We start from the raw sequence: 27,233 nt of genomic DNA, 5'->3' as shown, positions 1-27,233 counted from the left end.
TTTTAAAAACAAATGTATGGGTGAATGAGTGAATCTCCCATAAATAAATACAAATTATGGGATTTAAAAAAAAAATTTATGGGTGAGTGAGTGAATCTCCCATAAAAAAAAAATTATGGGATTTAAAAAAAAAATGTATGGGTGAATGAGTGAATCTCCCATTTAAAAAAAGGGATTTATTTTTATTTGTGAATGAGTGAATCTCCCATTTAAAAAAAACAATTATGGGATTTTAAAAAAATGTTTATGGGTGAATGAGTGAATCTCCCATTAAAAAAAATTATGGCATTTTTTTATATTTTTTTATGGGTGAATGAGTGAGTCTTCCATAAAAAAAAAAAAGGGATTTTAAAAACAAATTTATGGGTGAATGAGTGAATCTCCCAATGCAATGCAGATGGAAAGCCTACATCGCAACTGATGCTTTGGACAGAACACATTTTAAGATATGCAACACTCTACTGCCATCTGGCTGCTAAAGTGGATAATGCAACAACCCAATTCGTCACGTTTCATGTCTCAGGTAAACTGCGACAAATGGCTCCCCTTCCTACTGTACGATTGCTACTTCCGATACGCATTATTTCGTGTTTTATATCATAACTTCAAAGACAAAGCATGGCAATTTTCGACAATATATAAAAATCATAATATTTGAAAACAACAAAGCCCCCTAAAGCCTACTGAGAGGAATTTAGTCAAATAATATTTCAAAAAGATAAATGAACACGTAACCAGACTTTACAGTTTCAAACAAAAAGGTCGATCAGTAATCGCATACAAAGGGATTTTTTTATTCAAAAAGACAAAATAGTCAAGTTCTTTAACACAGATTGTATAAAAGAAGAAATGGTTGTGATTTTCATTCAAAGAATGTCATGGAGTTCAATTCAAGTGTCACACACTCATAGACGCACAAAGTGTTATACACACACACATAGACGCACAAAGTGTCATACACTCATAGACGCACAAAGTGTCATACACACACATAGACGCACAAAGTGTCATACACACACATAGACGCACAAAGTGTCATACACACACATAGACGCACAAAGGTAAACACAAAGTTTGAGTGCTATAAAGCCCTGCTGAGGTCCAGGAAAGGTGGCGATATGTCACAGTGAGGCCAAACCTGCAGGGTTCAGTGCCAGCAAATATTCAAGTTTTTTTTGTTTTTTTTAATACTTTTGCACTCCAAATACACCTGCTCTCACAATTTTTTCATTTCAATGTCATAAAAAAAAAAGAAAAGAAAAAAAGCTCTTTATACTTCTAAAATTGTGCGGATCAGAAAACAACAAAAAGGTGAAAAGCACCGTCGCACATGTAAGTTTTAATCTGTAAAACGCTGTTCAAAAATATTGTGCACTATAGTAAATATCATCAAGGTAGTAACCGTAAAACACATTTGAGTTTTATATATATATATATATATATATATATATATATATATGTATGTGTGGGAAAAAAATCACAAGACTATTTCATCTCTACAGGCCTGTTTCATGAGGGGGGGTACCCTCAATCATCAGGAGATTTTAATGGGAGCATTCGCATACCATGGTTTATATAGGGCACAGAGTGGGTGGGTACAGGCTGGCCTAGGGGCGTGGTGATTGGCTCATGTGTTACCTAGGAGGTGTTTCCGTCTATGGCGGCATGTTGTTACAATTTCGCTGCGCTTGTTGAGGGATGACAGGTCTGGACGGTAAATAATAAACAGTTTCTCTTTCAAGCATAGGTTGCATCTTTTATTACCACTATTGTAAGGTGTGCTGGATGCAAGAATTTGCCATGTTATTGAATATTCAACATTATTGTCTTTGAGGTCCCAAATGTGTTTGCTGAGTTCTGTGGTATTTCGCAGGTTTTGGTTCCTGAAAGAAGCCTTGTGATTGTTCCATCTGGTTTTGAATTCTCCCTCGGTTAATCCTACATATGTGTCGGATGTGTTAATGTACTTGCGTGTTACCTTAGATTGGTAGACAACTGATGTTTGTAAGCACCCCCCGTTGAGAGGGCAATCAGGTTTCTTTCGACAGTTACAGTCTTTGTTGGTTTTGGAGTCGCTCTGTCTGGGGGCCGACGGCTCATTTGCAATTGTTTTGTTGTGGTTTGAGATGATTTGTCGTATATTGTTCATGCAGCTGTAGCTCAATTTAATTTAATTTGAGCTACAGCTGCATGAACAATATACGACAAATCAGCGAAATTCTAACAGCATGCCGCCATAGACGGAAACACCTCCTAGGTAACACATGAGCCAATCACCACGCCCCTAGGCCAGCCTGTACCCACCCACTCTGTGCCCTATATAAACCATGGTATGCGAATGCTCCCATTAAAATCTCCTGATGATTGAGGGTACCCCCCCTCATGAAACAGGCCTGTAGAGATGAAATAGTCTTGTGATTTTTTTCCCACACATACATATATTGCGCTCTACTACGGTATCGAGCACTATTTTTTGGATAACCTTATTAAGACATATATATATATATATATATATATATATATATATATATATATATATATATATATAAAAAAGACGCTTTTAACAGGTTTTCTTTTCAATAAAAAAACAAAACAGGCCAATCAAACAAATTCACTGTCGCTGTTTTTCAACTCCCAGTCAAGCATTCTAACGACACACACAAAGGGTCATTAATAGAGATGTCCGATAATGGCTTTTTTTTTTTGCCGATATCCGATATTGTCCGGCTCTTAATTACCGATTGCGATATCAAGCGATACCGATATATATACAGTGGTGGAATGAACACATTATTATGCCTAATTTTGTTGCGATGCCCCGCTGGATGCATTAAACAATGTAACAAGGTTTTGCAAAATAAATCAACTCAAGTTATGTAAAAAAAATGCCAACATGCATTATTTTTTTTAACATGCCCTCAAAACAGCAGCTTGGAATTTGGGACATGCTCTACCTGAGAGAGCATGAGGAGGTTGAGGGGGACGGGGTTGAGGTAGGGGGTAGCAGGGGGTGTATATTGTAGCGTCCCGGAAGAGTTAGTGCTGTAAGGGATTCTGGGTATTTGTTCTGTTGTGTTACGGTGAGGATGTTCTCCCGAAATGTGTTTGTCATTCCTGTTTGGTGTGGGTTCACAGTGAGGCGCATATTTGTAACAGTGTTAAAGTTGTTTATACGGCCACCCTCAGTGTGACCTGTATGGCTGTTGACCAAGTATGCCTTGGCATTCACTTGTGTGTGTGAAAAGCCGTAGATATTATGTGATTGGGCCGGCACACAAAGGCAGTGCCTTTAAGGTTTATTGGCGCTCTGTACTTCTCCCTACATCCGTGTTTACAGCGGACTTTTAAAAAGTCATACTGTGGGGAGGCGTGGCCGGCGGGCCAGGATCGACACCGTAAACAGTATCAGGTGCGTGGATCGCCCACCTGGGCTCAATCATGTAATCTCCTCGCACTGGAGAGAGCTGGAGAGCCGGAGGAAGACGCAGACACGGCAAACTGAAAAGGGAACCGAAGAGCAAGCAGGAAGAGGAAGGAGCTGAAAAGCGACCCGACCAACGACGGCGTATTTATTGAAAAATAAAGAAAGTCAAACCTGCTCGACGTAATGTCAATCCTTGGTGGTCCGTGGAACCCGCACGACAGCAACAGACTGTCACACATACATTTTACTTTTTGAAACCGATACCGATCATTTCCGATATTATATTTTAAAGCATTTATCGGCCGATAGTGATGGGTTGATGAGGCGTCATGAAGCGTTTCGACACATTGCAAAACTGTATCGATACTGTGTCGATACTGTGTCACTAAATACTGACATCTGCTGGACATTAGAAATCCCTACAGGCAACCTATGGACCGACTCAACTGACACTGATTTGATGCCCTAGTACAGGGGTCACCAACCTTTTTGAAACCAAAAACTACTTCTTGGGTACTGATTAATGCGAAGGGCTACCAGTTTGATACACACTTAAATAAATAAATATATTGTCATTTGTAAGTTACACGTAAGTGTGATTTAAACAAGAATAGCTAAATAAATAAATGTATATATATAAAAAAAATTGGTATTTCTGTCTGTCATTCTGTCGTACATTTTTTTTTCCTTTTACGGAAGGTTTTTTGTAGAGAATAAATGATGAAAAAAACTACTTAATTGAACGGTTTAAAAGAGGAGAAAACACGAAAAAAATTAAAATAAAATTTTGAAACATAGTTTATCTTCAATTTCGACTCTTTAAAATTCAAAATTCAACCGACAAAAAGAAGAGAAAAACTAGCTAATTTGAATCTTTTTGAAAAAATTAAAAAAATCATTTATGGAACATCATTAGTCATTTTTCCTGATTAAGATACATTTTAGAATTTTGATGACATGTTTTAAATTGGTTAAAATCCAATCTGCACTTTGTTAGAATATTTAACAAATTGGACCAAGCTATATTTCCGACAAAGACAAATCAGTATTTCTTCTAGATTTTCCAGAACAAAATTTTTAAAAAGAAATTCAAAATACTTTGAAATAAAATTTAAATTTGATTCTACAGATTTTCTAGATTTGCCAGAATAATTTTTTTGAATTTTAATCATAGTAAGTTTGAAGAAATATTTCACAAATATTCTTCGTAGAAAAACCAGAAGCTAAAATATTTATTATTCTTTACAATAAAAAAAAAAAAATTACTTGAACATTGATTTAAATTGTCAGGAAAGAAGAGGAAGAAATTTAAAAGGTAAAAAGGTATATTTGTTTAAAAATCCTAAAATCATTTTTAAGGTTGTATTTTTTCTCTAAAATTGTATTTCTAAAAGTAATAAGAAGCAAAGTAAAAAATAAATGAATTTATTTAAACAAGTGAAGACCCATCCATCCATCCATTTTCTACTGCTTATTCCAAGTGAAGACCAAGTCTTTAAAATATTTTTTTGGATTTTCAAATTCTATTTGAGTTTTGTCTCTTTTAGAATTAAAAATGTCGAGCAAAGCGAGACCAGCTTGCTAGTAAATAAATACAATTTAAAAAATAGAGGCAGCTCACTGGTAAGTGCTGCTCTTTGAGCTATTTTTAGAACGGGCCAGCGGGCGACTGATCTGGTCCTTACGGGCTACCTGGTGACCGCGGGCACCGCGTTGGTGACCCCTGCCCTAGTATATACAATAATATAAACCAAGTCATTGTATTTCATTTAGGATTATTTCATATCTTCATTTAAATAAAGATATATTTTTCTCTTTTTTAGATACAGTCAATAAATAATGTGAACATGTATCATAACATGGACATATAAGAGAACGTGTTGTGTTCAGCTCATGATCGGTCACGTGACTTTCTAAAAGCGGTACGCGCACCGACACAGGGTTTTGCTCTATGAGCTCGACGCATGCGCCGATGCATCGGTGTTGCCGGACCCATCACTATCGGCCGATAATATCGGCAGTCCGATATTATCGGACATTTCTACTCATTAAGGGTTTCTTTTTCCTCGTTGAGTGGGGGGAGGGGTACACAAACGCTGACACTCACTCTTGGTTTGCCATCATAAAACATTAATAGTAAAAATAACAACAAAAAGGACAATTGTGAACCTCTGGTCCAATCAAAAGCCAAGCCCAGGGAAGGAAGGTCAAGGCGGCGTTTATACCGTCTTCTGTTGGCCCTTCTTGCCGATGAGGGACTTGTGGATGTGGGGGATGACGCCTGGAAACACACGCAGGAACAAACAGGAGTGAGGTCACACATGAAAAGATCCCCTTTTATGCAAAAGTGACTTTTCTATGACGCTCGCTGTTGGAATAATTGTTTGTAAGTTATCACAAAAGAAACGTTGTATTATGAATGCTGTCTTTCGAGGCCTAACAAGAGGAAGAAGGCTCGTGAAACGCCACTGTGATTTCAACACGGACAGACGGCAGGATCTGCTCAACTTCCAGAGGAACTCCCTTTGAAGTGTTAAACGAACTCTCTTTGAAGTATTTCACAAACTATTTGGTAACCGAGGTCAACGCTATTTACGACCCGCTGCCCTCTTGAAGTCGCTGTGGTCAGGAGACGGGAGGGGTTATCCATTGTCCTCCAACACCTGCCCTAGCTGGATCCAGGAAGAGCCCAAGCCCGAGACATCCTCTTCTTGGTCTTCAATGTGACCGAAAACAATGACTGTTTTACATACTTTCCATTCCTGCCGAGACATGTGTTGGTGCGTGAACATTGAATATCTAAATAAAAGAGGAGACGAAAACCTTCTTCGTCAGAGCGTGGTGCAGGACTGTACAGAGAGTGCAGTGGCCATGTCTCTCCTCAATATTGAGTCCAAATTGAATTCTGTCTCTGTTTGATTCCTTGCCTTTTGTCTTGTTTAATAGATGTCCTCAGTGTTTGAACGTGACACTCGCTTTTGGAGTGGAGACTTTTCATGAGAGAAAAACCTCCTTCGTCATGGTTGTGACACCAACTCTGACCCATAGCTAGCAGGGTCGTCCCGATACCAATATTTTGGTACCGGTATCGGTAACAAAATGTATTTCGATACTTTTCGAAATAAAGGGGACCAAAACAATTGCATTATTGGTAGGGATGATGTTTGATAAGAAATTATCGAGTTCGAGCCCATTATCGAATCTTCTTATCGAACCGATTCCTTATCGATTCTCTTATCGAATCCAGATAGGTTGTTGTATATGGGGGAAAAAACACAATATTTGGTTTAACAAATTTTTATATATATAATAAATAAATATGATATGTTTTATTATAAATTATAAATATTTTATAAGAAAAAAATACAATAAAATAAATAAATAAATATTGACTGTTACCACCCTAAAAATAAAAAATAAAAAAAAATATTGACTATTGTTACCCAAAGTATATTAAGTGGGATTTTTCAGAAAAACAAATATATACAGTAACACAAAAACAACCTGTCTCTGTGATCACTATATGTGTATAAAATGAAGCCATGCCTTGAGGCGTTTTTTTTCCGGTCCATTATTTTTGCTGCTTTCTGTATCTGCCGCCTAATGACTGAGCTACGTCATTTCCTGTGATGTCCCACAGGGCATTTCCTGTGGGACGGGATTCGAATAAAGAACCAACTCTTTTTCTTTACTATAGTGGCCTCAATAACGGGAACCGGTTCTCATAGAATCGGTTCTTTTCTTGTCGAACAACCGGGAGAACCGGGTTTCGAACATCATCCCTAATTATTGGCTTTATTTTAACAAAATATGTTAGGGTACATTAATCTAAAGGCCTTAGTGGCCACATGCGTGGACAGCACCTTTTAGCTCGTATTTCCAAAATGGTGTACACTACTGAATTGGGGTCTTATGGCCACTTATGTGGACACTTATACTGCCATCTGGTGGTGTCAAAAGAGTATAACATATAATGGAATTTGGAGAAAAAAAAGTGTAAAAATAAGAATTAGCATGTCACTAAACATGAAGTACACGTTTGTGTACTTATGGACTAAGTACATCATATCAAAAGATGATTCTTAGTTTTTATTCTAATTAGGGTCCAATAAGCCCAAATAGCAAAGAGAAATAAATAAAAAAAAAGCATGTAAACAAACAGCTTGGGCCTTAAGAGGTTAAAACATATGTTTATTATTGCAATTGAGTCCTTAAATAAAATGTTGAACATACTAGACAACTTGTCTTTTAGTAGTCAGTAAACAAACAAAGACTCCTAATTAGTCGTATGCAGTAACATATTGTGTCATTTATACACCTATTATTTTGTCAACATTAAAAAAGGACAAACTGTAAAAATTGATTATTAATCTACTTGTTCATTTACCGTATTTTCCGCACTATTAGCCGCACCTAAAAACCACAAATTTACTCAAAAGCTGACAGTGCGGCTTATAACCCGGTGCGCTTTATATATGGATTAATATTAAGATTCATTTTCATAAAGTTTCGGTCTCGCAACTACGGTAAACAGCCGCCATCTTTTTTCCCCGTAGAAGAGGAAGTGCTTCTTCTTCTACGCAAGCAACCGCCAAGGTAAGCACCCGCCCCCATAGAACAGGAAGCGCTTCTTCTTCTACTGTAAGCAACCACCCGCCCGCGTAGAAGAAGAAAAAGCGCGCGGATATTACCGTACGTTTCATTTCCTTTGTGTGTTTACATCTGTAAAGACCACAAAATGGCTCCTACTAAGCGACAGGGATCCGGTTCATGAAAAGACGCAATCTCTCCATCCGCACACGGATTACTATTTCACAGCAACTGATATTCCTGTGAACCGCACTGTGGATACAACGGGAGCACGTACGGTGAATATTCGCACCACAGGGAATGAGAAGTCATCCTTCACTGTGGTTCTAGCTTGCCATGCTAATGGCCAGAAACTTCCACCCATGGTGATATTCAAAAGGAAGACCTTGCCAAAAGAGACCTTTCCAGCCGGCGTCATCATAAAAGCTAACTCGAAGGGATGGATGGATGAAGAAAAGATGAGCGAGTGGTTAAGGGAAGTTTACGCGAAGAGGCCGGGTGGCTTTTTTCACGCAGCTCCGTCCATGTTGATATACGACTCCATGCGCGCCCACATCACGCTGGTTTTTAATATATTATTAAAGTTTGACTGACTTATCTGACTGTTTTTTTGACATTCCTTTAGCGCAGTTAGATGCGGCTTATAACACGGGGCGGCTTATAGGTGGACAAAGTTTTGAAATATGCCGTTCATTGAAGGCGCGGCTTATAACCCAGGGCGCCTTATGGTGCGGAAAATACGGTACTGTTAATATCTGCTTACTTTCTCCTTTAACATGTTCTATCTACACTTCTGTTAAAATGTAATAATCACTTATTCTTCTCTTCTTTGATACTTTTACATTAGTTTTGGATGATAACACACATTTAGGTATCGATCCGATACCAAGTCGTTACAGGATCATCTGATTTAAGTCCTCATGTGTCCGGGGACGTATTTCCTGACTTTATAAACATAATATTAATTTTATAAACAAACAAAAAAGATAGTAGTATTGACTAGATACGCTCCTGTACTTGGTATCATTACAGTGGATGTCAGGTGTAGATCCACCAATGGCGTTTGTTTACATTGTGACGCCGGTGTGTAGTGAAGCATGTTTAGCTATTCCTCGTCCTGCAGTGATAATGGTACTTGTAAGAAACTCACTGTATTTGTCGCCATGGAGGCGAGGATTAGTGATTTAGAAGTACCGTATTTTCCGCACCATAAGCCGCCCTGGGTTATAAGCCGCGCCTTCAATGAACGGCATATTTCAAAACTTTGTCCACCTATAAGCCGCCCCGTGTTATAAGCCGCATCTAACTGCGCTAAAGGAATGTCAAAAAAACAGTCAGATAGGTCAGTCAAACTTTAATAATATATTAAAAACCAGCGTGATGTGGGCGCGCATGGAGTCGTATATCAACATGGACGGAGCTGCGTGAAAAAAGCCACCCGGCCTCTTCGCGTAAACTTACCTTAACCACTCGCTCATCTTTTCTTCATCCATCCATCCCTTCGAGTTAGCTTTTATGATGACGCCGGCTGGAAAGGTCTCTTTTGGCAAGGTCTTCCTTTTGAATATCACCATGGGTGGAAGTTTCTGGCCATTAGCATGGCAAGCTAGAACCACAGTGAAGGATGACTTCTCATTCCCTGTGGTGCGAATATTCACCGTACGTGCTCCCGTTGTATCCACAGTGCGGTTCACAGGAATATCAAAAGTCAGTGGAACCTCGTCCATGTTGATAATGTTCTCTGGCCGGATCTTTTTTTTCAGCTATCTTGTTTTTACAATATGCACGGAAAGTAGCCAGCTTTTCTTGAAAGTCTTTAGGCAGTTGCTGTGAAATAGTAGTCCGTGTGCGGATGGAGAGATTGCGTCTTTTCATGAACCGGAAACCTGTCGCTTAGTAGGAGCCATTTTGTGGTCTTTACAGATGTAAACACACAAAGGAAATGAAACGTAATATCCGCGCGCTTCTTCTTCTTCTACGGGGGGCGGGTGGTTGCTTACAGTAGAAGAAGAAGCGCTTCCTCTTCTATGGGGGCGGGTGCTTACCTTGGCGGTTGCTTGCGTAGAAGAAGAAGCACTTCCTCTTCTACGGGGAAAAAAGATGGCGGCTGTTTACCGTAGTTGCGAGACCGAAACTTTATGAAAATAAATATTTATATTAATCCATATATAAGGCGCACCGGGTTATAAGCCGCACTGTCAGCTTTTGAGTAAATTTGTGGTTTTTAGGTGCGGCTAATAGTGCGGAAAATACGGTAGCTAAAACACTGCGGATGGGCGTTAGCCGCTAGCTAACTAGCCATGGCTTAAAGCACCTCTTCCTGGGGGTTGCAATGTTGACTAATACAAGAAAGCTGGTTTTTTTTCTTCTTTCAAACTGTCATTGCTCAAAACATAATATTGAATCAAAATCAATGTTATTATGAATTATTGACCTTTTCAAGGTTCCCATTATTTTCACATCAAATATTACACTAAGAAAAACATTTTTGGTGGAAGATTTTGCAAATTTGGTAAATAAATAACCCAAAAATTTATATTTTCTTGTTTTCTTAATGAACCGAACCGTGACCTCTAAACCGAGGTACGTACCGAACCCTAGTAATAATGTTGTGTAAGGTACATTTATTGAAACCTAATCCCATTCCTAATCTTGCATTGCGTGTCCTCTCGTTCACAATACGTGAAATGTGGGCATAAAAGCAACAACATTGGCTCACCTCCGCCAGCGATGGTGGCCTTGATAAGCGAGTCCAACTCCTCGTCGCCACGGATGGCCAGCTGCAAGTGACGAGGAGTGATGCGCTTCACCTTCAAGTCTTTGGACGCGTTGCCTGCCAACTCCAGCACCTGTGGCAAGGAGAGCAAGTCGTGAGGTAAAAATAAGACAAAACGGCACAAAAACACGGACACGTACTTCAGCCGTGAGGTACTCCAGGATGGCGGCGCTGTACACGGCTGCTGTGGCTCCCACGCGACCATGGCTGGTGGTGCGGGTCTTCAAGTGCCTGTGGATGCGACCCACCGGGAACTGAAGCCCGGCCCTCTGCGAGCGAGACACCGCTTTGGCCTTGGCTTTGCCGCTGTCTTTTCCTGCCTTGCCACCAGCCTGCCATGACACAATACACAACCATTTAGGGATGTCCCGATCCGATATTTGGATCGGATCGGCTGCCGATATTTGCCAAAAATTGCGTATCGGCAAGGCATGGGAAAATGCCGATCCAGATCCAGTTTAAAAAAAAACTCCGGTCCGTGTTTTCCAACGCACCGATTTAGACTAGGGCTGCAGCTAACGATTATTTTTCTATCGATTAATCTATAGATTATTTTTTCGATTAATCGGTTAATCTATAGATTATTTTTTCGATTAATCTATAGATTATTTTTCCTTTTACCGATTTTTTTTTTAATTTAAAATGTAGAGGAAAAAATAAATGTAGGCCAGTTTTTTCAAAAGGCATGGCTTTTATTTACAAAAAAAAAGTATGGCCACTCAGTCAACATTGACAACAACATGACAAAATATTCTGTAACAATGTAAACATTTAAAACTTTTAACATTTAACAAAATTAAAAGTAGCTTATTTGCTTTTTAATGTGCAAATATAAAAGTAAACATCCAGTGCAAATCTTAATATTCTGGAATAGTATAAGCATTTCAAAAGTAAAAGTATTGCTTATTTTGCTTTAAAATGTGCAAAAATAAAGATAAACATCCAATACAAAAAAGTGCAAAACGGAAATATTCTGTAACAAGTGTAAACATTTCAACAAAAGTTAAAGTATTGCTTATTTGCTAAAATGTGCAAAAATAAAGCTAAACATCCAATACAAAAAAGTGTACAGTGTAAACATTTCAACAAAAGTAAAAGTATTGCTTATTTTGCTTAATAACACAACAATGATAGTATGATTAAAGTGAAAGTTAATTGTTGGTTTGTACATAGTATATGTAACTGTTAATGTTGTAAAAGGTATTTGCACAACTAATTAACGTTAGCGTTTGTGACACGTCTTGTGCCGTGGGGTTCTTTCAGGACCGACAGACTGAACGCCAGACGGCTTTGCCAGGTTTACAATCTTTTAATTTTACACAAAGTCTTTTCTCTTCCAACTGCGCGGATCGCGCACCTGGGCACGATTGCGGCGTCGCTCCCGGCGCGCCCCGCCTCGCCGCTCGCTCGCCGCCGCCGCCGCCTCTCCACAGCGTTAAAGAGGAGCGCGTCTTTGTAAACACTGAACAGGCACGCCAAACGCGCCTCTCAGAGCGAAACGGTGCTTTAGTTTATGAATTTACAACGCAGATACAAATGACACATTCATGTTTTTGTGTAATAATGACAACGTATACGCACGCGGACGATTGACTTGTTGATGGTGATGGCAAGAACGCTGTCGGGGGTTTTCTTTTCAAATGTTCGTTCATAGCCGTTGTGCTGCTATGATAGGCCATTTCCGCTCGACACAGTGTGCATACAACAACATTATTAGGCCGTTTATTGAAATACTCCCACACTTTTGACGACTTTTGGCGTGCTTTTTTCCCCTCGCTCGCATCGTCTGCTTTGCGCTCCGCCATGACAGTAAAGTAGAGTGACGTAAATATGCGACACGCCGACGCACAAAAACGGCGTCGACGTATTTACGTAACCGATGACGTCGACTACGTCGACGCGTCGTTTCAGCCTTAATTTAGACAATACATTCCACTTTTCTGCTGCTCCGTAATTTTCGTTCCGCATTTTCCAGCACACCTTCAACACATCCACAATCCTCACGCAGTTGCTTTTAGCTGCTGGCATTACACGACAGGCTCTTCTCACTCTTTCCTGTGTCTCCCTCTTACAGACAGCAGCGCACCTTCTTACACACGTCACATACTGTCACGTCATACGTCACATACTGTCACGTCATACGTCACATACGTATACGTCCTCCCCGAGCAGAGAGGTAGCAGCATGGCTAACGTTAGCTGTGATGCTAGCGCATACCTGCCAACTTTTGAAATCAGAAAAACCTAGTAGCCAGGGTCCAGGGGCCGCAGGCCCCGGTAGATCCAGGACAAAGTCCTGGTGGGGGGTTCAGGCCGACGCAAAATGATTATTAGCATTCAGACAGGTTAAAATGTTGCTAAAACCATCACTTTTCTATCAGTCACAGTGACTTTTCAAAACAAAAATATTACAGCAAAAATCATATGGGTTGATTGACATGTTTATTCTGTAAGCTAACTTCAATAGTTTGAAATTATTTTGACAGTTAATGCCAGTTATCCTGTCAACCTTTCACAAGACTTCAATTTGTTAATTGAAAGTATAAACACTTTTTACAGTAAACAAATGGTAAAACAGTACTAAACAATTCCATTAAAAAAAAAATTGGTGTCATTATTAACTTTCTGTCCAAGCTTGTATAATCTACTGCCTTGTTCAATTGTAAAAAATATTCTGTGCCTAAAATTCACATTTCTATCACAATTATCATACTGTAAACATGGTAAGCTAACTTCATTAAAATTAATAGTCCTGTCAATAGCATGGAATTACAATTCAAATGTAGGTTTTTTGTAAGCCTTTCAAAAGAATTCAAAATATGAAAAATTAATTGAAGCCATCAGACACTTGAAAAGTGGCACATCACATCTCTAATGTAATCATTTTAACTTTTCAACAGAAATAGCACTGCAAAAATATTAAGGACATACTTCTGTATTTTGGTAGTTATGCTGTCAACATTTAACAAGATTTCTTCAACTTGGACTTGAAAGCATAAATAGTATAAACACTTTTAACAGTATAACAGTACTAAACAATTCCAATAGATAACATTGGTGTCATTACCTTTTTGTTTGCTCAATTATTGCCTCCGTAAATAAAACTTCGGCATTTATCACATCCAAAGAATCTGTTTGGGCGACGAAAAACGTTGAAAGTTTTCCACTTGTATCGCTAGCAACGGCATTAGACTTGTGTTCTTTTGTCCCAACGTGGTCTTTTACATCGCTAATTCCTCCGTGTCCGATCGAAAAATCTTGTCTGCACAAGGTGCAATTCGCGTAGTTTTCACCCTTTTTGGAACGGATAATTATTCCCGTATAGGCTTTTGAATATTCTTCACGGAATGACTGCAGTCTTCTTTTCGGTTTAAGACTCGTTTGCGATTTCATGATCGTTCGCTGGGTTGGAAACAATGGGCAACTGGTGCCTCGTGCTTGGCAGCGGTGCTATAAATAGCCTCGCGCATGGCATTCGGAATGGCTCGATAGGAAGTTACGGGAAGCAGTGTCGATTTCGTGAATAATTTTAATTTTAATTAATGAAAAACCGTATTTTTTATCACTGCAACCGTAACCCGGAATAGGTTGATGAAAACCGTACTAATTACGGGAAAACCGGAGTAGTTGGCAGGTATGCTAGCGCAGCCGTGCGAGCAACGCTCCCTCTAAAGGTGCTCGCCTGTGCAATTGCGCACTGTTTAAGCGTCCTCTGCGCATAGCAAATCTATGCCACGCACAAAATCTAATAAAAAAATAAGCGCATAACAATTTTCGACACACCGACACGACAGAGAAAACAGTTTTCGTCATCATTGTTCAAATATTGTCGAGACGCTTATCTCCATTCGGTGCCACACGCCCACACCATCAAAATGCCGAGGCAAAAATTTCCACATCAACACCGTATGAAAAAATTAGTGATTTTTTTTAGTTGTGATTTCCTTCTCTGCATGAAAGTTTAAAAGTAGCATATATTAATGCAGTATGAAGAAGAATGTTTTAATGTAGACATGCAAGCCTTGAAAGAACATTTTGAAAATCAAGACTACATTTCCTGCAAATGGGTGCATTTCTACCCTATATTTTAACTTTAGATTTATTCTCATATCAAACTCTTTTGGCTGTCTTTTTGACACTTACATCCACACCCTGGATTATAAATAATGTAAATAATTCAATGTGATTATCTTGTGTGATGACTGTATTATGATGATAGTATATATCTGATAGTATATATCTGTATCATGAATCAATTTAAGTGAACCCCGACTTAAACAAGTGGAAAAACTTATTGGGGTGTTACCATTTAGTGGTCAATTGTACGGAATATGTACTTCACTGTGCAACCTACTAATAAAAGTCTCAATCAATCAATCAAAACACATAGAATCATCATACTGCTGTGATTATATGCATCAAGTGTTCATTCAAGGCTGAGGCAAAATATCCAGATATATATCGTGTATCGCAATATGGCCTTAAAATATCGCAATATTAAAAAAAGGCCATATCGCCGAGCCCTAGTTCAATGATGCCATTTCTGTTTGTCATGTATAATTTTGTCTATTTTGTGTTTATCCTTGAATAAACAGGTCAGTTTCTTGTTACCAACCATTGTGTATTATTCAAACTCCCCTAATTCAGCTGGCTAGTTGTTATCAAGAGTACTAAAACCCTTTTCAACATGATTCTGACAACTAAGTAGGCTAAATAACTTTAAACTTGAATACATGCTCGGATAGGCCAGTATCGGTCAGTATCGGTATCGGATCGGAAATGCAAAAACAATATCGGTATCGGATCGGAAGTGCAAAAACCTGGATCGGGACATCCCTACAACCATTTACTCAGTACTAACACACTTTTATGACTTCGCATCACAACAGGAAAGTGTGAGAAATATAGTCAGTCAACCATCAATTAAGAAGAGGAATTATTTTACTTGAACCTGCAATAACAACCTTAACCCAGGTTCAATCTATGCCATAATTACCGTATTTTCCGCACTATTAGCCGCACCTAAAAACCACAAATTTACTCAAAAGCTGACAGTGCGGCTTATAACCCGGTGCGCTTTATATATGGATTAATATTAAGATTCATTTTCATAAAGTTTCGGTCTCGCAACTACGGTAAACAGCCGCCATCTTTTTTCCCCGTAGAAGAGGAAGTGCTTCTTCTTCTACGCAAGCAACCGCCAAGGTAAGCACCCGCCCCCATAGAACAGGAAGCGCTTCTTCTTCTACTGTAAGCAACCACCCGCACCCGTAGAAGAAGAAGAAGAAGCGCGCGGATATTACGTTTCATTTCCTTTGAAACGTAATATCAAAGGAAATTACGTTTCCTTTGATATTACTATTATTTGTGTAAAGACCACAAAATGGCTCCTACTAAGCGACAGGTTTCCGGTTCATGAAAAGACGCAATCTCTCCATCCGCACACGGACTACTATTTCACAGCAACTGCCTAAAGACTTTCAAGAAAAGCTGGCTACTTTCCGTGCATATTGTAAAAACAAGATAGCTGAAAAAAAGATCCGGCCAGAGAACATTATCAACATGGACGAGGTTCCACTGACTTTTGATATTCCTGTGAACCGCACTGTGGATACAACGGGAGCACGTACGGTGAATATTCGCACCACAGGGAATGAGAAGTCATCCTTCACTGTGGTTCTAGCTTGCCATGCTAATGGCCAGAAACTTCCACCCATGGTGACATTCAAAAGGAAGACCTTGCCAAAAGAGACCTTTCCAGCCGGCGTCATCATAAAAGCTAACTCGAAGGGATGGATGGATGAAGAAAAGATGAGCGAGTGGTTAAGGTAAGTTTACGCGAAGAGGCCGGGTGGCTTTTTTCACGCAGCTCCGTCCATGTTGATATACGACTCCATGCGCGCCCACATCACGCTGGTTTTTAATATATTATTAAAGTTTGACTGACCTATCTGACTGTTTTTTTGACATTCCTTTAGCGCAGTTAGATGCGGCTTATAACACGGGGCGGCTTATAGGTGGACAAAGTTTTGAAATATGCCGTTCATTGAAGGCGCGGCTTATAACCCAGGGCGGCTTATGGTGCGGAAAATACGGTAAACCAATAAATAACAGCTTAATTTAGGGACAATTTCAGTTCATTTACTTCACATATTATCATTTTAAATATTTACTCAAATAAATTTAAAAAATCCAAACCTGCCATGTTCAATTCTGTTATATTTAAAGACAAAACTAATTATTAAAATGACACAAAAAATGCTTTGGAAAATCCGTTCTTTGGGGGCTGTTGTTTATCTCACTTAGAAATTGCTCTGAATCACATTTCATTCACTCTGCACCTCTAATGAGAATAAGAAAATATAAAATCAACATTAATGATACCAAAATCAGCATCAGGATCTGATCAATATGAACATATTAACATATTTCTTCAGTTTATTTTCACAAATTACTATTTTGTTGTTTATATTGCTACTTTGGTATTCGCATATCATATTAACTTGTTTATTGGAAACAGGAGAACTTTAAGGGGAAAAGACTGATTTAAATAGAAAATATATAGTGGTATTTACTTTTCTTGAGTTTTCTGTGCTAAAACAATAATAAATAATGTAATAAAGGAAATACAATTGTATTATTTTGTTGATATGGTTACTCGGGCTACAAGAATTAATCGATTAATTTGATTAGAATAAAATATTGATTTGTGTTCTGTTGCAGCGATTAATTTTTTGAGTGCAACTAATGAACATTTGTCCAATCTGGGCTGCAAGAAAAAGGTAAATCAAAGCTGAATACAAGGTCAAAGGTACGTAGAAAATAATAGAAGTGAATTAAAAGGTGAAATAGGGCGAAAAAAGTCAAATAGGGTGGGGGAAAAGGTCAATAAAAAGGTGGACGAAGGAATATAGAAAAGGTAAAATAGGATGAAGAAGGGTAAAAGAAGGTAGAAAAAGGTAAACGAAGGTCGAAAAAAGGTAAATAAAAGGTAAAACAATGAATAGGTCGATAAAAAGGTAAAAAAGATGAATAAAAGGTAAAATACGATGATTAAAAAGTAAACAGAAGGACAAAAAAAGTCAATAGAAGGAATATAGAAGATAAGTTAAATTAAAGGTAAATCAAAAGTTATAGGAATGAATATAAAAAAGGTAAAAGAAAATGAAACATGGTAAAGACAGTAAATAAAAGATAAAATAAGGTAAAGACTTCAGTTAAATACAAGGGAATATAGAATACAAAACAAGATAAAAGACTGTTAAAGAAGGTAAGCGGAACGTAATGAAGTGTGTTTTATCTGATTACTCGATTAATCGAACAAACTAATCGATTACCACAATAATCGATAGCTGCAGCCCAAATTGTGACATTGATTATAATATCGATTATATTAGGAGTATCGATAAAACTATTGCCCTGGCATTACGATCTTTATTAATAAATTATCTGCAACATATTAAGAAGATGTAATCTAAATCAGTAGATACTGGCCCTCATTTGAATGTGATACGGAACGTTTTTCTTTTGTTCAATATTCAGTGTTTTATCGTTCATAGTTAATATTGTAAATCCCACATTTTCCTTGTACATTTCTGGGTGTCTCATTCGGTAAACAAAATTTTAAAAATCAAGACATTGTGAATTTTTGTATTAGTGTTTCTGAAAATAGGACACAAGTGATACGGAAAGTATCGGCCTCTGACACTTGTCACATGTGCAGGCCGAGGACTGGTCAACGCCTTCCCGCCAAACACAACCAAAACAAAAACAAACGCGCCAGCAAATTAAACGGTGGCCGGAAAAAGGTGTGCAGAAACGCCAATCACAGCAAAAAAATAAATAAATAACACAAACATTTAAGAAACTCAAGTCACATTATAGTTGATTAGACTGTCAAAAAGTTTCAACTCTGGTCATTTGAGGTCAATTTGGGGTCTACCAGAGGTGTGGACTCGAGTCACATGACTTGGACTCGAGTCAGACTCGAGTCATGAATTTGATGACTTTAGACTGGACTTGACAAAATGTAAAAAGACTTGCAACTCGACTTAGACTTTAACATCAATGACTTGTGACTTCACTTGGACTTGAGCCTTTTGAATTGACATGACTTGACATGACTTGCTACTTTCCCCAAAACCCAAAGATGAAAAAGTTATTCGGGAGCGCTCCGTATTTTTCATTGTGTACTTGTCTATCAGCGTTGCGTGTGTCAGCTGGTGTGCTCTCAGTACAACAGCCAATCAATTTAGATCTACTTTGTTTTCATCACACAGCATTCATCCAATCAAATTGCAGGACAACCAACGAAGAAGACATGTCCAAACCACACGCCAGTGAACAAAAAATGATACCTAAAATAATTTTGTTTGGGTATAAAAATTACGAGGTGGTCAACACAAAACGGTTTGCAGTATGCAACACATGCGGTTCGAAAATGACTGATGGAGAGGCAACAACTTCCAACTTCGTCCGGCATTTGAAGTTGCACAAAGAACGGTAAGTTTTGAATGTAAGATAACGTTTATTGGCTAAGTAACGTGACTTTTATTTGCTGTGCAGTTAAATCAGTGAGGCTGTAAACTCACTGCTAACGTTATAACGTTATTGCAAACACGGGAATCTGTTGCAGTTCACTACCTTATTCATACTTTTTGTTCAGTGATTTTTTTTAAGCAGGGTTACGTTAGTCAATACATCACACGTAACGTTAGACGGCGCGGTCAGCAGCACCGCGTATTTTAGCCACCTAAAAAAAGACAAAAATAGTCAAATAAAGGTCAGTTAAAATGTATACTATATTATGAATATGTGTACCGTTTTAGCTAGCTTTCTGACATACTGTTGGTTGTTTACCTCAGTGGTCCCCAACCACTGGTCCGTGGATCGATTGGTATCGGGCCGCACGAGAAATATTTTTTTTTTCTTTTCTTTATTTAATTAAATCAACATAAAAAACACAAGATACACTTACAAGTAGTGCACCAACCCAAAACCACTCTCTCCCCCCTTTTGTTCTGGGCATTGAACATGAAGACTCTTCCTTCACTGTTCCGAGTGGCCACGAGAGTCTTGGCAGTGCCTGCCTCCAGTGCTCCAGTGGAGCGAGTTTTCAGCCATGGTGGCATCATACTATGCCACCATCGTGCACAAATGACTGACAGACTCTTGGCTAATTTGGTCTTTTGCAAATGCAATGCAGCATAGGGCCCTGACATATAAAAAGTACAACTTTTTTTGTTATGTTCACGTATATGTCATGTTTTTTCAATGTTAACACTTTTGTACAAATAAGTACATTTGCACTTTATTTTTCAATGTGTTTGTTCTGTAAAGGAATGAGTTCATGTTTAAAATGACTGGTTAATAGTGCTATTATAAAGTGCAATGTCAGCACAATTTTCTTTCCTGCAATTTAAAATGCACTTGTTTTAATAAATAAATACAGCGTTTGAAAAGCATACACAATCTGTGTTAATATATTAGTCTGTGGTTAAAAGGACTTGAAACTCAAAATGCAGGACTTAGGGCTTGACTTGAGACTTTCCAGTCTTGACTCGGGACTTGACTCGGACTTGAGGGCAAAGACTTGAGACTTACTTGTGACTTGCAAAACAATGACTTGGTCCCACCTCTGGGGTCTACATTTAAAACTAATTTCGCTTGAGGAAAAAAAAAAAAGCCTTTTAATATTAAACACAAACTCACGGCATTTATGTGCAACATTTCATTTGTAACCCTTTAAAGTCAATAAACGATGTTATAATGAACGGTTTAGACATTGTTGATGTTAGCGCTAATGCTAGCGCTATGGCTATATGGCAGGCTGTGATTCCCAACCGCACTTTCTCGCTACATGCACGGCCAATAAAACATATTATCCGCGTTCCACCGCACGCTTATTGTAATAGCAGGAGAGGCGCACGTACCATTTCCCACTCTTTATCTGACCGAAGCCTTGCGTGGATAGCAAACCAATTTCAGCTTCCGATGGGAAAAGAAACAATAAATCCCTTTGCGAAGCCTTTTACACTCCAACCCGGCGCCCAATCAGATGGCTGCTTGCTACTTTGGAGCGTTCGCCTTGGCCAATAGGCGCTCGGCTTGCAAAGTGGACGTCTTCCCATCCCCCCCCCCTCACAAGAAGCGCCTGCCTTTTGCACACGGAACCAACAAGTAGGCGGGACTTGTGGAGTGTCCTTCCAGCGGGACTCTTTCTCAAGATGTACAAAACACGTCGTAGTTGTGGAATGTGGACATCATATTACTCTACCTGTCGATCGCCCGATTACCACATTTAGTTGTCGATAAACGTTTACGCCGAAAAGGTCAAAACACTTGTAGCTATAACGCTCACACTTGTTTTCTACTGTAAATACAATCTGACTGCTTACGTCACCAAAAAGGGGTTGTCGTTCCCTTGACGGACAGGAGATTTGGCCAATTAAAACGCAGGACGTTACGAGTGGCTTCCAAGGCGACCAATCACTGTCCAATCCTTAACATCCGGTTTCTTTTCCTCACTAAACTGGCTAGCAAAGTTCAGGGCACACAAAAAAAATAAAAATCTTGCCGGGAGTTTTGTACTTATTTTGATTATTATTTCTCAACTGTTTGTAAAAGTTTCAATTTATAAATAAAGGTTTATAAAATAAAAAATAAAAAATAAAACCATTGCCGGGAGTTGTTTTTCTACACGAATGTCGATTTATGAAAGTAAGGCCCACATTTTCTATTTGGCTTAATTGGTTACAATTATCAATCAAATCTTGGAGAAGTATTAAGAGTACAAAAGCCCTTAAATTGGTATCTGTGTTAAAAACATTTAAAGTGATTTAGGTAGCCCTTTTTATTGTATTTTTATTTTTTTAGTATTATTACTCTGTATTTGCTTTTGTTTTCTTTCATTGATGTTGAAAGTGCCTTGACTTTTGTGTGAATTATAAATGTATGTTTGTTGTTCCAGGCAAAAAATGTTCTACATAAATGTCCATTTATGAAAGTAAGGCCTACATTTTCTAATTGGCTTAATGGGTTACAATTATCAATCAAATCTTGGAGAATTATTAATAGTACAAAAGCCCTTGCATTGATATCCTTGTTAAAAAACATTTAAAGTGATTTAGGTAGCCCTTTTTGTTAGAGATGTCCGATAAATGCTTTAAAAATGTAAGATTGGAAATTATCGTTTTTTTTAATTATCGGTATCGTGTTTTTGTTTTTTTAATTAAATCAACATAAAAACAGAAGATACACTTACAATTAGTGCACCAACCCAAAAAACCTCCCTCCCCTATTTACACTCATTGACACTACATTATATATCAATATACCGTATATTACCAAATAGTAGCCCGGGCGTTTATTTCACAAAATCGATTTTGGAGACAGGCGTTTAAAAGAAGCGGGCGGTTATTTGCACAATGCTTTATTTATTTTTGCACCAGCCTGCACCAGGCCATTATTTGGTTACAATGGTTACTGTCCAGTATTTTTTTTTTCGTACAAAAAACTTTAAATGTAAAAACTCTTGTAAACATACAAACAAAAAAACAAGAGATCAACATGAGGTAGGCTATCAAAAGACAAGAGATCAACAAGGCCTCAACATGGCAGTAGTGCAACAATTGTCAAATAGAATACCAATACTAAAAATAAATAAACTTTTTAAATAAAGCAGCCTACCGGGAACAATACAATTATGGTACCAAGTACTCAAGTATAAAACCCACCATCAAAATAGAACAATAATACTGTCACTTAAATAAAATAAAGGCTACAGTACTCCAAATTTTAAATAAAGCAGCATACAGGAAAAATAAAACTATGGTACCAAGTACTCTATAAAACCATCAAAACAATAATACTGCAGCAAACGCAACCCCAGTAGCATTTTAATCTAAATTATGCAAATAACAGCCCATGGGCGGCTATTTGGACATAGGCGGTTATTAGGAAGAGGCGGTTACCGTATTTTCCGCACTATTAGCCGCACCTAAAAACCACAAATTTACTCAAAAGCTGACAGTGCGGCTTATAACCCGGTGCGCTTTATATATGGATTAATATTAAGATTCATTTTCATAAAGTTTCGGTCTCGCAACTACGGTAAACAGCCGCCATCTTTTTTCCCCGTAGAAGAGGAAGTGCTTCTTCTTCTACGCAAGCAACCGCCAAGGTAAGCACCCGCCCCCATAGAACAGGAAGCGCTTCTTCTTCTACTGTAAGCAACCACCCGCCCGCGTAGAAGAAGAAAAAGAAGCGCGCGGATATTACGTTTCATTTCCTTTGTGTGTTTACATCTGTAAAGACCACAAAATGGCTCCTACTAAGCGACAGGTTTCCGGTTCATGAAAAGACGCAATCTCTCCATCCGCACACGGACTACTATTTCACAGCAACTGCCTAAAGACTTTCAAGAAAAGCTGGCTACTTTCCGTGCATATTGTAAAAACAAGATAGCTGAAAAAAAGATCCGGCCAGAGAACATTATCAACATGGACGAGGTTCCACTGACTTTTGATATTCCTGTGAACCGCACTGTGGATACAACGGGAGCACGTACGGTGAATATTCGCACCACAGGGAATGAGAAGTCATCCTTCACTGTGGTTCTAGCTTGCCATGCTAATGGCCAGAAACTTCCACCCATGGTGATATTCAAAAGGAAGACCTTGCCAAAAGAGACCTTTCCAGCCGGCGTCATCATAAAAGCTAACTCGAAGGGATGGATGAAGAAAAGATGAGCGAGTGGTTAAGGTAAGTTTACGCAAAGAGGCCGGGTGGCTTTTTTCACGCAGCTCCGTCCATGTTGATATACGACTCCATGCGCGCCCACATCACGCTGGTTTTGAATATATTATTAAAGTTTGACTGACTTATCTGACTGTTTTTTTGACATTCCTTTAGCGCAGTTAGATGCGGCTTACAACACGGGGCGGCTTATAGGTGGACAAAGTTTTGAAATATGCCGTTCATTGAAGGCGCGGCTTATAACCCAGGGCGGCTTATGGTGCGGAAAATACGGTAATTCACAAAATGGGGTCAGACCCCGGGCGGCTATTAGGACATGGGCGGTTATTTGCCCAAGGGCGTTTATTTGGTAATATACGGTATATCAATACAGTCTGCAAGGGATACAGTCCGTAAGCACACATGATTGTGCGTGCTTGCTGCTCCACTAATAGTACTAACCTTTAACACTTAATTTTACTCATTTTCATTCATTACTAGTTTTTATGCAATTGTTTTTATATTGTTTTACTTTCTTTTTTTATTCAAGAAAATGTTTTTAATTTATTTATCTTATTTTTTATTATTATTTTTTTTAAAAAGGACCTTATCTTCATTATACCTGGTTGTCCAAATTAGGCATAATAATGTGTTAATTCCACGACTGTATATATCGGTATCGGTTGATATCGGTATCGGTAATTAAGAGTTGGAGAAGGTCCTGAGTAGTCTTGGGTTCAATCCCAGGCTCGGGATCTTTCTGTGTGGAGTTTGCATGTTCTCCCCGTGACTGCGTGGGTTCCCTCCGGGTACTCCGGCTTCCTCCCACCTCCAAAGACATGCACCTGGGGATAGGTTGATTGGCAACACTAAATTGGCCCAAGTGAGTGAATGTGAGTGTGAATGTTGTCTATCTGTGTTGGCCCTGCGATGAGGTGGCGACTTGTCCAGGGTGTACCCCGCCTTCCGCCCGATTGTAGCTGAGATAGGCTCCAGCGACAGCTCCCTAGCTCCAGCTCCGCGACCCCAAAAAGGGAATAAGCGGTAGAAAATGGATGGATGGATGGGTTACAATTATCAATCAAATCTTGGAGAATTATTAATAGTACAAAAGCCCTTACATTGATATCCTTGTTAAAAACATTTAAAGTGATTTAGGTAGCCCTTTTTGTTAGAGATGTCCGATAAATGCTTTAAAAATGTAAGATCGGAAATTATCGGTATCGGTTTTTTTAATATCGGTATCATGTTTTTGTTTTTTTAATTAAATCAACATAAAAACACAAGATACACTTATAATTAGTGCACCAACCCAAAAAACCTCCCTCCCCCATTTACACTCATTGACACAAAAGGGTTGCTTCTTTCTGTTATTAATATTGTGGTTCCTACATTATATATCAATACAGTCTGCAAGGGATACAGTCCGTAAGCCAGGGCCGGCCCGTGGCATAGGCCGTATAGGCAAATGCTAAGGGCGCCGTCCATCAGGGGGCGCCACGCCAGTGCCACAAATGTTGGAGAAAAAAAAAAAAAAGTTGGTACTATTATTTCTAAATACAAAAAATAATCCCACGTTAATTAAAATGCAAAGTAAAGCCTATATAATAGAAATATTATTTGTTACAACATTACAACCCCCCCCCCCCCCCCCGCCCGCCCCCCCTTCGCACGGTGCGCCCCCTCCCTTCCCGTATCATGACTCTTTTTGGACGTCACCACATCAAAAAATCAACACAAGATGTCAAAACGGCCAAAAGTGTCAGGTGCCCAGGGAAGAAAAAAGAGAAAAGAAGAGGAGGAGAAACGAGAAAAAGACAGAGGTAGCAGGTAGGTAACGTTAGCCTACATGAAATTATTTGTCTGTTACAGAATGTGATAGTAACCTGGCTTTTTAGCATTAAGCTAATGTTACATGATTCGGCAATTGCTAATCAATAAATAGCTAGTTCTGTTTTAACGTCGGGTTACTATTGTGGAGGGGGCTAAATTGTTATGGAAAATAATAATGTAACGTTAGGTAATTACAGTACTCCCACCTTACATTCCTCAGGGACATTTGTATTAGATCTTTTAAGCAGGTGTTTTTTGTTTACATTGTTATTGCCTTCTGGTTAGCTAATGTTTGCCCTGCAGGTAATAGTCACTTTTCCACCCATTAGGTATAGTTGTAAGCCTAGTTGTTAAAGTGCACATCATTAATGTTAATTAAGCAATATGTATGTAAAAAATATTGTATTTCATATATTCATTTTTTATTTTTTGCATTCATTTATTTATTCATATTTTTTTTTATCTTGTTAACTATTCTGATTGTTAATTTGCTTTCTTTAAGTAAAAAAAAAGGTCAAAGACAAAGCTATTTGGTTTCTTGTGAGTATATACAGTTCACTGCCGATGTGGGGGGGGCGCCATCTAAAATCTTGCCTAGGGCGCCAGATTGGTTAGGGCCGGGCCTGCCGTAAGCACACATGATTGTGCGTGCTTGCTGCTCCACTAATAGTACTAACCTTTAACAGTTAATTTTACTCATTTTCATTAATTATTAGTTTCTATGCAATTGTTTTACTTTCTTTTTTATTCAAGAAAATGTTTTTAATTTATTTATCTTATTTTATTTTATTTTATTTTTTTAAAAAGGACCTTATCTTCACCATACCTGGTTGTCCAAATTAGGCATAATAATGTGTTAATTCCACGACTGTATATATCGGTATCGGTTGATATCGGTATCGGTAATTAAGAGTTGGACAATATCGGCAAAAAAAGCCATCCTACTCGGTGGCCTCGCACCTACTCGGTGGCCTCGTGGTTAGAGTGTCCGCCCTGAGATCGGTAGGTTGTGAGTTCAAATCTTGGCCGAGTCATACCAAAGACTATAAAAATGGGAGCCATTACCTCCCTGCTTGGCACTCAGCATCAAGGGTTGGAATTGGGGGTTAAATCACCAAAAATGATTCCCGGGCGCAGCCACCGCTGCTGCCCACTGCTCCCCTCACCTCCCAGGGGGTGATCAAGGGTGATGGGTCAAATGCAGAGAATAATTTCGCCACACCTGGTGTGTGTGTGACAATCATTGGTACTTTAACTTTAACTTTATTATCGGACATCCCTACTTTTTGTCTTTTTTTCCCATATTTTTTAGTATTATTACTATATCTGTATTTTTGCTTTTGTTTCCTTGATGTTGAAAGTGCCTTGACTTTTGTGTGAATTATAAATATATGTTAGTTGTTCAATAAAAAATGTATTTGAAAAAAAAAAAAAAAAAAAAAAAAAAAAAAAGCAGGTGGGACTTGTGTAGAGTCCTTCCAGTGGGACTCTTTCTCAAAATGTACAAAATACAAGACATGTAGTTGTGGAAATCATATTACTCTAAGTGACACTTAAACCCAATTACCGTGTTTAGTTATCGATAAACGTTCACACTCAAAAGGTCAAAACACTTGTAGCTACTGCTGTTTTCTACTGTAAATACAATCTGACTGCTTACGTCATCAAGAGGGGTTGTCTTTCACTTGACGGACAGGAGATTTGGCCAATTAAAAGGCAGGATGTTACGAGTGGCTTCCAAGGCGGCCAATCACTGTCCGATCCTCAGCATCCGGCTTCTTTTCCTCAGTGAAGTGGCTGGCAAAGGGGTGGGAGTGAAAGCTACGTAGAGAAACGGGCTGCTGGTGGCGAAGATGGCGGATGGGGACAGTGGAAG

At 38.7% G+C, this 27,233-nt stretch overlaps 1 protein-coding gene and 1 pseudogene across 1 annotated transcript in view; one reads left to right on the top strand and one right to left on the bottom strand.

The window, feature by feature from the left end:
- Positions 1-4,966: 4,966 nt before the first annotated feature.
- Positions 4,967-27,233, bottom strand: part of LOC133577869 (histone H2A.V-like) — a 22,514-nt pseudogene continuing 247 nt past the window's right edge.
- LOC133577873 (transcriptional regulator protein Pur-beta-like) overlaps positions 27,194-27,233 on the top strand; it is a 1,164-nt gene continuing 1,124 nt past the window's right edge. The window contains exon 1 of the mRNA XM_061931971.1: positions 27,194-27,233. This exon is cut by the window's right edge and continues 1,124 nt beyond it. Coding sequence (XP_061787955.1) covers positions 27,211-27,233 — 23 coding nt within the window. The 5' untranslated portion in view covers positions 27,194-27,210.

This window comes from Nerophis lumbriciformis, linkage group LG03 (assembly GCF_033978685.3).
Source record: "Nerophis lumbriciformis linkage group LG03, RoL_Nlum_v2.1, whole genome shotgun sequence".
NCBI lineage: Eukaryota > Metazoa > Chordata > Actinopteri > Syngnathiformes > Syngnathidae > Nerophis > Nerophis lumbriciformis.
This window is presented reverse-complemented; position numbering and strand designations above follow the sequence as displayed.